The sequence below is a fragment of the Chanodichthys erythropterus genome, chromosome 4 (assembly GCF_024489055.1).
Source record: "Chanodichthys erythropterus isolate Z2021 chromosome 4, ASM2448905v1, whole genome shotgun sequence".
In the NCBI taxonomy this organism is placed as follows: Eukaryota; Metazoa; Chordata; class Actinopteri; order Cypriniformes; family Xenocyprididae; genus Chanodichthys; species Chanodichthys erythropterus.
Genome location: NC_090224.1, coordinates 29,442,788 through 29,457,139, shown reverse-complemented (window position 1 = coordinate 29,457,139; position 14,352 = coordinate 29,442,788). Strand labels below are relative to the sequence as shown.

The following is a 14,352-nucleotide window of genomic DNA, read 5'->3' as shown; positions in this document are numbered from 1 at the left end:
CGGTCGGTGTTGTGCTTTCCTTCCTTCAAGAGGGTTTGGAACGGAGGCTGTCCCCTTCCACCCTGAAAGTCTATGTGGCCGCCATCGCAGCACATCACGATGTGCTCGACGGCAAGCCACTAGGAAAGCACGACCTCATCATCAGGTTCCTCAGAGGCGCCAGGAGGTTAAATCCCCCTAGGCCTCGCCTCATTCCCTCCTGGGACCTCTCCGTTGCCCTGAGGGGCTTACGGGGAGCTCCCTTCGAGCCCCTAGAGTCAGTCGAGCTGAAACATCTGTCTCTCAAGACAGTGCTCCTGACCGCGCTCGCCTCCTTCAAGAGGGTTGGGGACTTGCAAGCATTTTCGGTCAGCGATTCGTGCCTGGAATTCGGGCTGGACTACTCTCAGGTTATCCTGAGACCCCGGCCTGGATATGTGCCCAAGGTTCCCACCACTCCCTTCAGGGACCAGGTGGTGAACCTGCAAGCACTGCCCCCGGAGGAGGCAGACCCAGCCCTTGCGTTGCTGTGTCCCGTTCGTGCGTTTACGTGGACCGCACGCAGAGCTTCAGAAGCTCTGAGCAGCTCTTCGTCTGTTTTGGAGGTCAGCAGAAGGGAAAGGCTGTCTCCAAACAGAGGTTGGCCCACTGGATAGTGGATGCCATCGCCTTGGCATACCAGTCCCAAGGCGAGCCGTGCCCCCTCGGGTTGCGAGCTCACTCCACTCGGGGTATTGCTTTTTCCTGGGCGTTGGCGCACGGCGCCTCTGATGCAGACATTTGCAGAGCTGCAGGCTGGGCGACACCGAACACATTCGCGAGGTATTATAACCTCCGAGTGGAACCGGTGTCCACCCGTGTGCTTTCTACTCGTAGTTAGCCGTGGGTGTTCGCTTGCTGTGCCATTTCCCCTCGGGAGAGGGAATGCGAGCACTTTTTCCGCTCCTCAGTTCAGTTCCCCGTAACGGCGAACCCTGTGGAGTTCCTCCTGCATCTTGTGGCGACCAGACATGGCGGAGGCGTCTGGCGCTAAGTCCAGTACTCGTGTGTATGCCCAGTTGGTCTGCCCTTGTACTGGGCTAGATGCCCATATGCCGTGATTCCCCTCGGGTAATCCCATATGTGTTTGTCCACGGTAAGGTTTCCCTGACGGTAAACCCGTGTCTTTCCCTGGGCGGCTTCGTTTTGCCCCGTCTCTGATTGCTAGTCATTCCTCCCGAAAGGTAGGACCTACATCAGAGATCTTCCATATGCGTTACTGTTCTCAGACCAGTCCATATGTGTCTTCCACACGTTACCTCCCTTCGGGCAGGGTGTGGTCTCCGTAGCTTTCCCCTCCTCGGGGAACGCTTTCCTGGCGTTTTTGTTGTTGCTGGAAAACGAGGGATTGAGTTCCGAAGCACTCTCCCCCGTGGGGTAGGAACAGCAGCTCCGACTTCTCCACGGTAACGCCCTGTCCTCTCCATCCCACCGTTATGGAAGACATTCCTGGGCTTACTCTGGGCGCTGGAGGGTTGCGAGTATGGGCCGCATTTGCATTTGGCACGCCTCAGCCTGCCAGCACCTGCCTCCCTAACACTCGTAACGTGGTCCAGTTGCTATGGCGTTTTCCACAGGACCCCATTACGTCAGTATCGACGTCACGTCGAACGTGACTGACTGAATGGGAACGTCTAGGTTACTATTGTAACCCCCGTTCCCAGAAGGAGGGAACGGAGATGTTACGTTCCCCTGCCATAGCTTGGAGCCACCGCTGAACGGCCAGATCTCGGCTCCTCAGCAAAAATATGAATGAAGGTGAGTATGCCGGCCCTATTTATACCCAGATGCCGGGGGAGGGGCCCGGCGTGTAAATCTCACAGGCCAATTCCCATTGGCTTGTTTTGTATCCTTGGAGGTGATTGGGCTCCCTAGCGAGACCCCATTATGTCAGTATCGACGTAACGTCTCCGTTCCCTCCTTCTGGGAACGGGGGTTACAATAGTAACCTAGACGAATCCAGTCGCAGTAGCAACACCTCAAAGCTGCTGTAGATAGGAGATGGGATTGAGCTGCAGTAACTACTAAAACTGTTCTTTAAAATAACCGCTAGACCACCCCCACGACCCGAAGAGTGGGGAGAGTTAAAAAATGTGCAGTTAGCCGGAACTAATTCAGAGAAAGGACTCAGATCACCAACCTTCGTCCAAGTTTCTGTAATACAAATGAAGTCCAAGGCGTGGGTAGTAAAGTCGTTTAGAATGAACGTCTTATTCACCAGAGGCCGAGCGTTAATCAGAGCCATCCTAGAAGTCGGTGCAGAGATAACGGGAGTAGATGCTTTATTCAAAGAGCGAAGATTCTGAAGAGTAGCTCCACCACAGCGAACATGGATAGAAGGGTAGCGGGAAATCATCGAAGGAGAATCCGTGAGAATAGAAGGAGAATCCAGAATGATGGGCCGAAAGCCAGCGAGCAGGTGGATCCAGCCAGCGCCAGTCGGCATAATGACCACTGCCAGGATTTTGCATCACAGAGATGGAAAGGCTCAGCCCCTCCGCGCTTCCCGCATCTCCTGCGACGCTTTTTGCGGGAGACATCATGAGGCCATCTGTGCAGATAGTCTGGAATATCCAAGACAAGGTTTGGAAAGCACGATTGCGATCCAGCCACAGAGCTTCCTAATTCTTGAGTTGTAAGTTGTCATAAAAGTGTCACGAATATCCAGAAGTAACTGGCGTTCAGAAACCAGAGGTGAGTAGCAGTTCGACACAGATAGAAACACAGAGATAACAAAAAAAGAGCAGAGACACCAGACGGTATGCCTCAAACGTCGGCGCCATCTTTTTTCTCCATCCAACCTCGAGGGTGTTCCCATAGTGTCAGCTACTGACAAAGCATCGAGTGAACCTATGAAAGGGAACTTAAATTTTTCAAAAAAAAAAGGAGGGTGACAGTCCAGGAGCCAGAGGGAAATTTTGTAAAAAAATAAATAAAAAATAGAGATAGAAAAAGAAAATAAAAAATGCTTCTTTTGTTCCTCGTTCCTCCTTGGAATTCCTTCTCTATTCAATGTTCATACAGAAATTATTAGAATATATTTTCTAACTATTAGCGTATGGAACTCATTTCACATCAAATGTTTTATTACCTCTGGAGCGAGATACTCTGGTGTACCACAAAAGGTCTTCATTGTTGCTCCCTCTGTAATTCCCTCTTTACACAGGCCAAAGTCTGTGATCTTTAAGTGGCCATCTTTATCCAGCATCAGGTTCTCCAACTACCACAGAATAATTATATTCCTTATAATGTGATATATCTGTTTGATAGTGATGCAACCAGTAGCATTATACTATGGCCGCATTTACATTACATGGTTCAAGTGACACAATTTCCGATTTCTTCCTCCCGTGTGGGACAGATTGGACCCACGAACGTGTAAGCAAGAAAAAGCACATGGATTTCGATATTCTCAGATTGGTTTCAGGCCACAATCATATGTGGAAATAAATATGATATGAATTGGATAAATGCATTTGCGTCTACCATGTAAGTGGACAGATCGGATATTCCCATGTCAATGTGAGTCATACGTCAAAAAAAAAAGCGACGGTGGTGAATGACGTCAACTCAGGTGGAGACCAACTGCGATCACATGTCTCTTTTCAATGGAATTGCTGACCTTTAAAGAAGGTGCGGAAAGCAAAAGCTTGTATTATCATTTTGTCTGTGTTCATTGTGCCATTTTTAATTTTTTTTCGGCAAGTTTTTCCACATCAGTACGTATACTTTGGGTTGTTTCGCCAAGTGTATAGTGTAAATGTAGATATTGGATATGGATTACTTTTAAAAGAAGATATAAGATGGTCAACAACGATAAAAAAAATGGATATAGTCAACAAATCGGAATTGGGCATCAAGAACTGCAGTGTAAATACGGCCTAAATACACTTTTCTGACAAGTCATTTCACACATTTATGTTTCATCCTGTATGGAATTCATTATTTTTTATTTTTATACTATATTTTTCGATTTATCTCACCTTTAGGTCTCTATATACCACGTTTCTCTCCGAATGAAGGTAATCCAGGGCTGAGACAATCTCTGCCCCGTAAAACTTTGCTCTCTCTTCCGAAAAAACTCGATCTCGTGATAAATGAAAGAAAAGCTGTAATAAAAGAACAAATATCAAGATGCATTGGAATTGTGAATATTCTGGGGTAAAGTGGTTTATAATTAATACACATTAAACATTTGATTGTGTGCAAAATATTTAAGTATTATATTAAAATATTATTTGGTTAGATTTAATGAACAAATTCAATCATTGCTAAACTTCACCTTTACAAGAGCTCACCTCTCCTCCATTTGCATACTCCATGACAAAACATAATCGGTCATGAGTCTGGAAAGAATACTTCAGACCCTGCAACACAGAGGTGACATTAGGTGCACATAATTTTTCTGTTTTTTATACATCTTATGTGTTCAAGAGAACAAAGTTGCTGAAATCAGGGAAGAAACTACGTTATCGTGTTATCTTGCGTTCAGATGCCTGATGTTTGGCTGGTTAGTCTCGTTATCCAATCACATTCTCTGTTGAGGCAAAGTCACTTAAGTTTTTTGTTGTGCATCAAGGGATTTATTCAGTAAATGCATTTCCATCATAGTTTATGCGCATGTCTTCTTATCAGATAACAAATTTATCCACCTCAATCGAGCGCATAATTTTTGTATGGACATTTTTTAAATTCCATTCCATCCAGCATTTTTTTGTATGCAATATTCTAAAATGCGCATAAAAATAGGTGGATAGAAACAAAGCTGTCATGATTACCAATCCTGAAAATCCCTCTGTTCACCACCGGAGGTCTCTTTCCCCTGAATATTGATTCAGACTTCATTTCCCAGCAACCCACATACCTGGACTGATTACACACACCTGAACTCCATTTCACAGACTATTTCAGCGCTGAGCAATCCACACTCTGGTTAACATTTCTGAGCACTTATTCCCTATGTTGTTGACTGGTTTTGACTTTTGCTATCCTTGTTTGTTTTTGATTCCTGCTGCCTGCCTTTTGACCCTGCCTGTCTGTGGATTACTCTGTATTTGATTGTTGCCTGCCCTGACCTACTGCTTGTATGACTATGTTAACCATTTTGGCTCATCCCTCTCTTTTTTTTTTTTTTTTCAAGCAAAAACTGTGGCAATTGTAAGATACTTGCAATGCAAAACAGTATAAGGAGCCAGGCAATATACACAGTTTTAAAAGTATGGCCAAAAGACTTGAGCATTTTCTGATTTTAAACTTGGAACTCTGGTTCTTTTATAAGCGTGTCATTGCAACCACAATTTTTTAAGAGTTGAAATTCTGTTCTGTGGTTAAAAAAAACAAACAAACAAACAAACAAACCCTTATGCCAAAGTCGATAGAACTTAACTTTTATTGAATCTGGAATGTACCATAAATGAAATTTACTAGTGAATAAACCACTAATTCTAAAATGTTTCTACTTTGATAACATCTGCTTACAGTTAAGAAAGGGTGTTTGGAGTTCTGGAGGACCCGGTTTTCAGTAAGTGTGTGTGCTACCTCATCCTACAAATAAATAAGAAAATAACTTTTTAGAACTTCTTATATACAGTACTTACAATTTATGTATAATTAGAAAAAAACATTGTACAGGTAAATACACAATGCAATTTTTAAATTTACTGGAAGAAAATGTAGAGAAAATAAAAGCAAAGAACCTACTTTTGCTACTATCACATCCTTCTTGAGAATTTTCATGGCATAATATTTGCCCGTGGCTTTTTCCTTCACTAGTATGACCTTCCCAAAAGTGCCTTTCCCCAAAAGTTTGAGGTATTCAAAGTCATGCATTGTCTGCACAACATAAAGAGAAGTCTTTGAGAAATAGTTTTAAATGCATATCCAATGAATCACAATTATATTAGACTTTTTTTTTCAATATTTCATTCCTTTTTCATCATCTTATAGTGTTTTTACTTATAAGATAAATTATTTTCTTTAAGAAAAGAATAAGAAAGTATTTTAACATACTCATAATCATAAAAAAACTTCATTCATACTCACTTCATCTTTACAATTTTTATAGTAATAGTTAAGAGAGGACCAGAAATTATGGGGGGGAGATTCAGGCCTAACACTCCGGCTGTAATCCTACCACTTTGAGTCGAGGTTTGGACAGGTACATCTCCATGTCCATGGGGTCAGGTGAAGAGTCCATTCTCTCTTCCTCCTGCTTCTGTAGACTATCTGCCACAGCCTGGATGGCCTTTGTCCACTCCTCCCTGCAGAAAACAAAAAAAATCACACAGGATAACTCTTCTTTTACAGCTTTCTTTTGTCCAATGAGAGTTTAAAAAAATGTACTTTAAGGAACTTGAGGAGTGCTATCATGAATTTAAGCAAAACAGTTTATACAGTAAATAAACTGTACTGCATACTGTTCATGAATTTGACAAACCAACCTTTCTTCTGGGGTCTCAACATGAAAAGTCCGTTCAATAACAGTAGTCCACTGAAGGCACCGAATAATAAAAGTGTTTGTCTTCGGTCGCTCCGTCTTCATCAGCTGACATTCTGATAGAATACAAGAGAGAGAAAAAGGGGGTGTGCATTTTGGTTATTTTGAGGTTCTTAAGTGAGGTTGGGAAAGGATGCAAAAAGGGCTAGATGAGGGAGAGATTCTTTTTCACCTGTAAATTCTCCCCTGCAAACTGTTAAAACAAAATGGATACCTACGCGCCACTGAGAAGTTATTGAGTGGAGTTTCCAGCTGGTCAATATCTTGCGGTCGCTCTTTGTACCCAATAAATGTTCCATCACTCTTGAGTAAGAAATATCTTGGTCTCCATGTCTTTATGTATTCTCCTAAAAAGAGAGTGCATTTAGATTAGTAGAACATCTTTAACAAAAAGCTTCTAAACATAATACATAAACAATATTATGAAGCCAAGTTTTAAAGTGAAGGCATAAAACGGTAATGAAAAATCTCTGTGATATAGAGTATATGATAAAAATACATTACTGTTCAAAATCCATTTGTTTAATCAAAAATGCAGGAAAAACTAATATTTTGAAATATTATTATAATTTAAAATAACTGTTTTCTATTTTAATATGTAATGTAATATAATTTATGCAAAGCTGAATTTCAACATCATTACTCTCAATCACATCATCATTCTAATATGCTGATATCTCAAGAAACATTTCTTAATATTATTAATGTTGAAAACATTAATATTTAGTGGAACTTTGATGCATTATTTTAAGGATTGTTTTGATGAAAAGAAAGTTCAAAAGAACAACATTTATTTGCAATACAAATCTTTTGCAGAATTTTAAATGTCTTTACTATAAATTTTTATCAATTTCACCCATTTTTGTTGAATATCGTGTACGATAAGTATCTGCATAATTTACATGAAATACATGTAATGGGGTAAGCAAAATAATCTTAATCCAAACTGAAAACAAGATTATATCTTATTTTTGGTTTGAAATAAGATTATTTTGCTTACCCCATTGGCAGATTATTTTGCTTGTTTTAAGGAAAAACTCACTCAATTTTGACTTATTTTTCCTGAAAACAAAAAAAATATGTTTTACTTGTCAAGAAAATGCTTCTTGATTCAAGAACTTTAAGATATTTTGACTAGAAACAAGACAAAAGCTCTAAGTAAGAACAGCATTTTTAAAACAGCATTCTGTACATTTCTTATTTATCTATTTAAGTGAACTGCAGCAAAGGTGTTTAAAATGATAAAAAATACTAGAAATGGTAACCAGTAACAGCACATAACATATACACTTTCTGTTTAACATTCATATTTTTCAAATGTTAACTTAAAATCTTGAGGGGTTTATATTAATGGTTCTCAAACCTGTCCTGGTGTCACAGACACGTCAGGTTCCACCTCCCTCCAATACCCACGCACTCAATCACCGGAATACTAATCACCGCCACCTGCACATCATCAGCACTGCAATCACCACCACTTCAAAAACCCCGCACTCACACACAGTCACTGTCTGGTCTTGTTTGTACTACAACCACATGTGTACTTACCTCAAGGACTCCTACTTGCTACTTACCTGTTTCCAACGTCTCCAGTATTCCTCGTGTGCTTCTCCAACTGTGTGTGAGTGTTCCCTGTCTTCATTCTCCAGCATGTTCATCCTGATTCTTCCTACAATCAATGAAAAGGACAGTATCATCATTCTACCATCACTACAGCTTCAATATTGCCATATACTCACCCATTTCTCTGCTGATATCAACAAACATACTTTACTTGCTTTTACATCTGCCTCTCTGTTGTAACAGAAGACCGGACCATAACAACTGGATATCAGCATGAGTCAAGTGGACCCGTTTCAAGAGCTCGTTGACGCTTTGCGCCAAGCACTCACCCCACTACCACTGTCACCTGCTGCCGCTTCCGCATCCACTTCTTCCACTCCTCCACCTGCGATTCATGCCAGTCCCATGGCCAGGCCAGCGCCCTACTCAGAATCGGCGGAGGATTGCAGTGGATTCCTCCTGCAATGTGAGTTGGTCCTGGAGATGCAACCGCATCTCTACCCCACTGATACTGCAAAAATAGCGTTTATCATCTCTCAACTGCAAGGAAATGCTCTTCACTGGGCAGATTCTCTCTGGACTCAGAAAGGCTCCGTCAAGTCATATTCCTCCTTCGTCGCCCATTTCCGTGAGGTTTTTGGAAAACCCCTGGCTGATTCATCTATCAGTGAGAAACTCTATAATTTAAAACAAGGATCCAAATCTGTGACTGATTATGCCTTGCAGTTTAGAACGCTAGCCGCTTGCAGTGGATGGAATGAACAAGCCCTCATCAGAACCAGCCAGTGAGCCCATGCAAGTGGATAATTCACGTCTTTCACCCTCTGAACATCAAAGAAGGCTGACCCTGAATCTATGTCTATATTGCGGTGCTCCTGGGCATGTAATCTCCACATGCCCAATTCGTCCTCCTCAACCAATGTTGAGTGCCATCATTCCCTCCATTAAGAAGATGAAACCACTCACTACTGTTGTAAACCTTACTGCTGTTAATGTATCTGTTCCAGTGGTGGCGCTCCCCGATTCAGGGTCAGCAGGAAACTTCATCTCAGGCTCCCTCTGTCAAAACCTCGCCCTCTCTGACCATCTATCAAGTCCACTCCATCACGGGCAAACCCCTGAGCCGTAAAAGGATCAGCCGCTGTGTGGGACCCCTTCAGCTCTGTGTGGGTATTCTACACGTTGAGGATATCCATCTGCTGGTTCTGGAGGATTCCACCGCTGACGTGGTTCTAGGATGCCCATGGCTCGAACAACACAGCCCTACCATCTCCTGGCGCACGGGCGAGATCCTGGAGTGGGGCGAACACTGCTTTTCCAATTGTTTCTCCGAGTTTCCAGTTCACAAATCTCCATGTTCCAAGAAGATCTCCATCTGCACTACTTCCATTGAAAGCCCCAATAGAGAAACGCTCCGTTGACATCCCATCCTGTTACGCCCCCTTCAGTGACGTCTTCTGCCCGCAACGAGCCTCCAAGCTACCGCCACACCGGCCATGGGACTGCGGCATCGATCTGTTACCGGGTGAGCCAGTGCCTAGGGTAAGGATCTACCCCTTCAGTGCCGGAGGAAAAGGCCATGGAGAAATATATATCGAAGAGGCCCTTAACCAAGGATACATCCTCCCGTCTAGGACGGAGGCTTGCGGCCCTGCATCGACTATCGCTTCCTAAATAAAATTGCAGTCAAGTTCCGGTATCCACTTCCCCTCGTCCCAGCGGCCCTGTAACATCTCCGTGGTGCCACTGTGTTCACAAAGCTGGACCACCTAAACGCGTACAACCTCATCCAGATACGCGAGGGGGACGAGTGGAAAACCGCCTTTGTCACGCCCACCAGCCATTACGAATATTTGGTCATGCCCTATGGTCTAGTCAACGCCCCCTCCGTATTCCAGGATTTCATTCATGAGGTGCTCCGGGAGTTCCTCCACAAGTTTGTACTGGTGTACATAGACGACATCCTTATCTACTCCCGGAGCCTGGCCGAACATCGCCACCATGTTGCGGAGGTCCTCCAACGCTTACGGCAATTCCATCTATTCCTCAAGGCAGAAAAGTGCTCCTTTCACCAGCCCTCAGTCCATTTCCTGGGATACTTCATAGATCGCAGTGGCATCCGGATGGACGAGGGGAAGGTAGAAGCCATCAAGTCCTGGCCCATTCCCACAACCATCAAAGAACTCCAACGTTTCCTAGGTTTCGCCAATTTCTACCGCAGCTTTATCAAGAACTGTAGCTCCATCGTCCACCCACTCACCAACCTCCTCTGTCACCAGCCCAAGTCTCTGTCCTGGTCTGAAGATGCCACCAACGCCTTTGAAGCCCTCAAGAGTGCCTTCACCACCGCTCCCCTCCTCGTCCACCCAGACCCTGACCTGCCATTCGTCATGGAGGTGGACGCCTCCACCACAGGAGTGGGAGCGGTGCTTTCACAGCAGCAGGGGAAACCAAGTAGACTCCATCCATGCGCCGCCTTCTCCCGCAAGCTCAACCCAGTGGAGGTCAACTACGACAACGGTGACCGCAAACTCCTGGCCGTCAAGCTTGCTCTGGAGGAAAGGAGGCATTGGTTGGAGGGAGCCAACCACCCTTTTCAGGTACTAACCGACCATAAGAACTTGGAATACCTCAAATCTGCTAAAAGACTTAATCCCCGTCAAGCTCGCTGGGCCATGTTTTTCTCCAGATTCAACTTTACAATCTCCTATCGTCCAGGCTCCAAGAATATTAAGGCGGACGCCTTATCCCGTCTCCACACTCCAGATGAGAAGAATGAAGCTCCTGAGACCATCCTCCCAAAGTCTATCTTCGTGAGTCCTATCCAATGGTCAGAAGAAACTTTATCCTCCTCCAATGCCTTCTCCTACGCTCCACAAGGTTGTCCCCAGGGCCTTCAGTACATCACCCGGACACGACGCACTCCATTTGTTCACGCAGCTCACTCATCACTTGGCACTGGCCACCTGGGGGTCAATGAGACCCTCTCGATGCTTAAAGAGCGCTTCCAACATGGCCAGGGATATCAGAAGGTATGTGCAGGGCTGCAGGGAGTGCGCCATCTCCAAGAGCCCTCGTCATCTGCCAGCCGTCAAGCTCAATCCTCTGCCCGTTCCTGAGCAACCGTGGTCACACCTGGGAGTGGATTTCATTACGGATCTCCCAGCATCGGACGGTCAAACCTGTGTCCTCGTGGTAGTAGACTGCTTCTCCAAGGCCTGCCGTTTAATCCCCCTGAAAGGTCTACCTACCGCCTTAACCACAGCAGAACTCATGTTTAACCACATCTTTCGATATTATGGAATCCCCGAAGACATCGTATCAGACAGAGGGCCCCAATTCATTTCCCGTGTCTGGAAGGCCTTCTTGTCCCTCCTGGGTGTGACCGTCAGTCTGTCATCAGAATACCATCCTCAGACGAACGGGCAGACGGAACGGAAAATCCAGGAGATTGGCTGCTTCCTGCGTACCTTCTGTCACGGCCACCAGGACTCCTGGAACCAGTTTCTGGGCTGGGCCGAGTATACACAACTCCTTCCGACAGCCTTCCACTGGACTAACACCCTTTCAGTGCGTACTTGGCTACCAACCCCCACTGTTCCCCTGGGACGGGGAACCCTCCAACGTTCCTTCAGTCGACTACTGGTTCCGGGAGATCGAGAGGGTATGGGACTCACTCACCACCAACTGCAGAGAGCCCTGCGCAGACGCAGGATGACAGCAGACCTTCGGCGCTCCAACGCCCCATCCTATCAGCTGGGGCAGAAGGTCTGGCTGTCAACCAAGGACATCAGGCTGCATCTGCCCTGCAAGAAGCTGAGTCCTCGCTTCATTGCCCCATTCACCATCACCAGACAGATCAACCCCGTCACGTATCGTTTGCAACTCCCACCTCAGTACTCCAACCTTCAATGTCTCGCTCCTAAAACCTCACCACCCTTCTGTTTCTCCCTCCACAGAACCTGACGTGGCAGCCACCGAGCCCCCCCTTCGACTCATCCTGGACGACGGAGCGGCATACGAGGTTCGCGAGATACTGGACTCCCGGCGCCGTGGTGGTCTTCTGGAATATCTAGTTGACTCGAGGAGCGCTCATGGGTCCCTAGAAACGATATCCTCGATCCAAATCTTCTGCAAGCATTCCACGTCAGCCACCCTGACAGACCTGCCCCACGCCCAAGAGGACGACCACCACGACGTCGGGGTCCTCGGCCCTCAGGAGTGGGCCGTGGGAGGGGGGGTACTGTCACAGACACGTCAGGTTCCACCTCCCTCCAATACCCACGCACTCAATCACCGGAATACTAATCACCGCCACCTGCACATCATCAGCACTGCAATCACCACCACTTCAAAAACCCCACACTCGCACACAGTCACTGTCCGGTCTCGTTTGTACTACAACCACATGTGTACTTACCTCAAGGACTCCTACTTGCTACTTACCTGTTTCCAACGTCTCCAGTGTCTCCAGTATTCCTCGTGTGCTTCTCCAACTGTGTGTGAGTGTTCCCTGTCTTCATTCTCCAGCATGTTCATCCTGATTCTTCCTACAATAAACGAAAAGGACAGTATCATTATTCTACCATCACTACAGCTTCAATATTGCCATATACTCACCCATTTCTCTGCTGATATCAATAAACATACTTTACTTGCTTTTACTTCTGCTCCGCGCCATCTCTGTTGTAACACCTGGGGACCGCTGCACATTTTGCATGTTTCCCTCATCTAACACACCTGATTCAACTCATCAACTAATTAGTAGAAAATGCAAGAGTTGAATTGGGTGTGTCTGATAAGGGAGACATACAAAATGTGCAGCGGTAAGGGGTCCCCAGGACAGGTTTGAGAACCACTGGTTTATATAATGGAAAGTTATATAAAACTCCACGTCAGGGTTATAAAAGGCAAATAATTTAGGGCTGCATGTACACGATATAACGTTTTAGCATCAATATCGCAATATGGGTATCCGCAATGTCAAGTATATGGATCGTAGTTGATCAGTACGGACCAGGCACCACGATTCAAAATGCATGTGATTCTCAGATTAATTGCAAAGTTTAACCATCATAGAGCGAAAGTTTATCATTTGCACGTGTTTTAAATCCTGTCAGTTTAAACTTTCAAGCAATTTTAAACCATTTGTGTGTAAGAAGATGAAAAAGAGAAATTCAGAACTCACGCACTGTTTTCTTTGCGTGCACACAGTGCTACGCAAACAGCATGCACACACCAGTTGCCGTTCTCTATTTGTGCTTAAATGCAAATATACATGCAAAATTATGTCAAAATGCCCGTCTAAATAAATAAGGTAATAAGGTAAATCTGTGCTATTGAGGCACCATTAAATATGAACTAAAATGTGCTTTTAATATACTATCTCTGTATTTAAAAAAAATATTTAGATACTACTTATAGTACATTTGAACCCATAATGTACTACAAGTGGTAACTAAATATATTTTTTAAATACAGAGATAGTATATTAAAAGCACATTTTAGTTCATATTTAATGGTGCCTCAATAGCACAGATTTACCTGAAGAACAAAGCACTGTTTATTTCATTTGTATTTTTGTTCTATTGTATGGAAGTAAATTAATGCCAAATGTTTTTGAAATAAAAAGCTTGTTGAATTGCTCTAACTGAAAAAAAAAAATGCATTACATTAGCTGTACTTGCATTTAGATGCACTGTATTTTTAAGGCTTGCATTTTTATGGGATGAAATTCAACACAGTCGTATATTTAAGCTGTGAATATTTCAATTAAAAATATTTCACACACATTTTCATTATTAAAAATTAAATAATTCATATTCACATTTCAAATTTCACTTCCAAGATATTTATTCTGTTTAAAAATACAACCTATAAAATTCGACTAGCAATTTTCAGTCCATTTTATTTCACTTTACAAATTCGCTTCCACAAATTCAGTGGCTCAAATTCGGCAGAAAATTCAACATTTCACATCCGGGAACTGCAGGAAGAGCAGTAGAGTGCCGATGCATCATCTCTATCTGCTGTTAGTCTTCTTCACCAGCAGGTGCCGCTAGCGGCTGTTTAGGAAGACCAAAGCAACGCTAGTAAGTCATTCATTCATAAAAACGGATTTACAGAATTAGAGCAAGCGGTAAGTGAATGTGTGATGATTATCAGGGCCAGTATAAATGCAGAAAAGCTGATAAAGACACAAAAGCTGCATTTATGTTTAATTCAGTGTCTTTACGCTTACTTTCCCTGTGTAGCTACAGCTTTCTCTACAGTGA

The 14,352-nt window shown here is 44.1% G+C and overlaps 1 protein-coding gene across 2 annotated transcripts in view; it reads right to left on the bottom strand.

The window, feature by feature from the left end:
• Positions 1 to 14,352, bottom strand: part of LOC137018700 (RAC-alpha serine/threonine-protein kinase-like) — a 41,324-nt gene that overhangs the window by 13,912 nt on the left and 13,060 nt on the right. For both annotated transcript variants that reach the window (XM_067383407.1, XM_067383406.1), the window contains exons 3-10: positions 6,733 to 6,861; positions 6,459 to 6,570; positions 6,152 to 6,278; positions 5,719 to 5,850; positions 5,497 to 5,562; positions 4,317 to 4,385; positions 4,002 to 4,127; positions 3,110 to 3,238 (exon numbers count right to left, since the gene is read on the bottom strand). In XM_067383407.1, the coding sequence (XP_067239508.1) occupies positions 3,110 to 3,238; positions 4,002 to 4,127; positions 4,317 to 4,385; positions 5,497 to 5,562; positions 5,719 to 5,850; positions 6,152 to 6,278; positions 6,459 to 6,570; positions 6,733 to 6,861 (890 nt within the window). The remainder of the gene's footprint in view (positions 1 to 3,109; positions 3,239 to 4,001; positions 4,128 to 4,316; positions 4,386 to 5,496; positions 5,563 to 5,718; positions 5,851 to 6,151; positions 6,279 to 6,458; positions 6,571 to 6,732; positions 6,862 to 14,352) is intronic.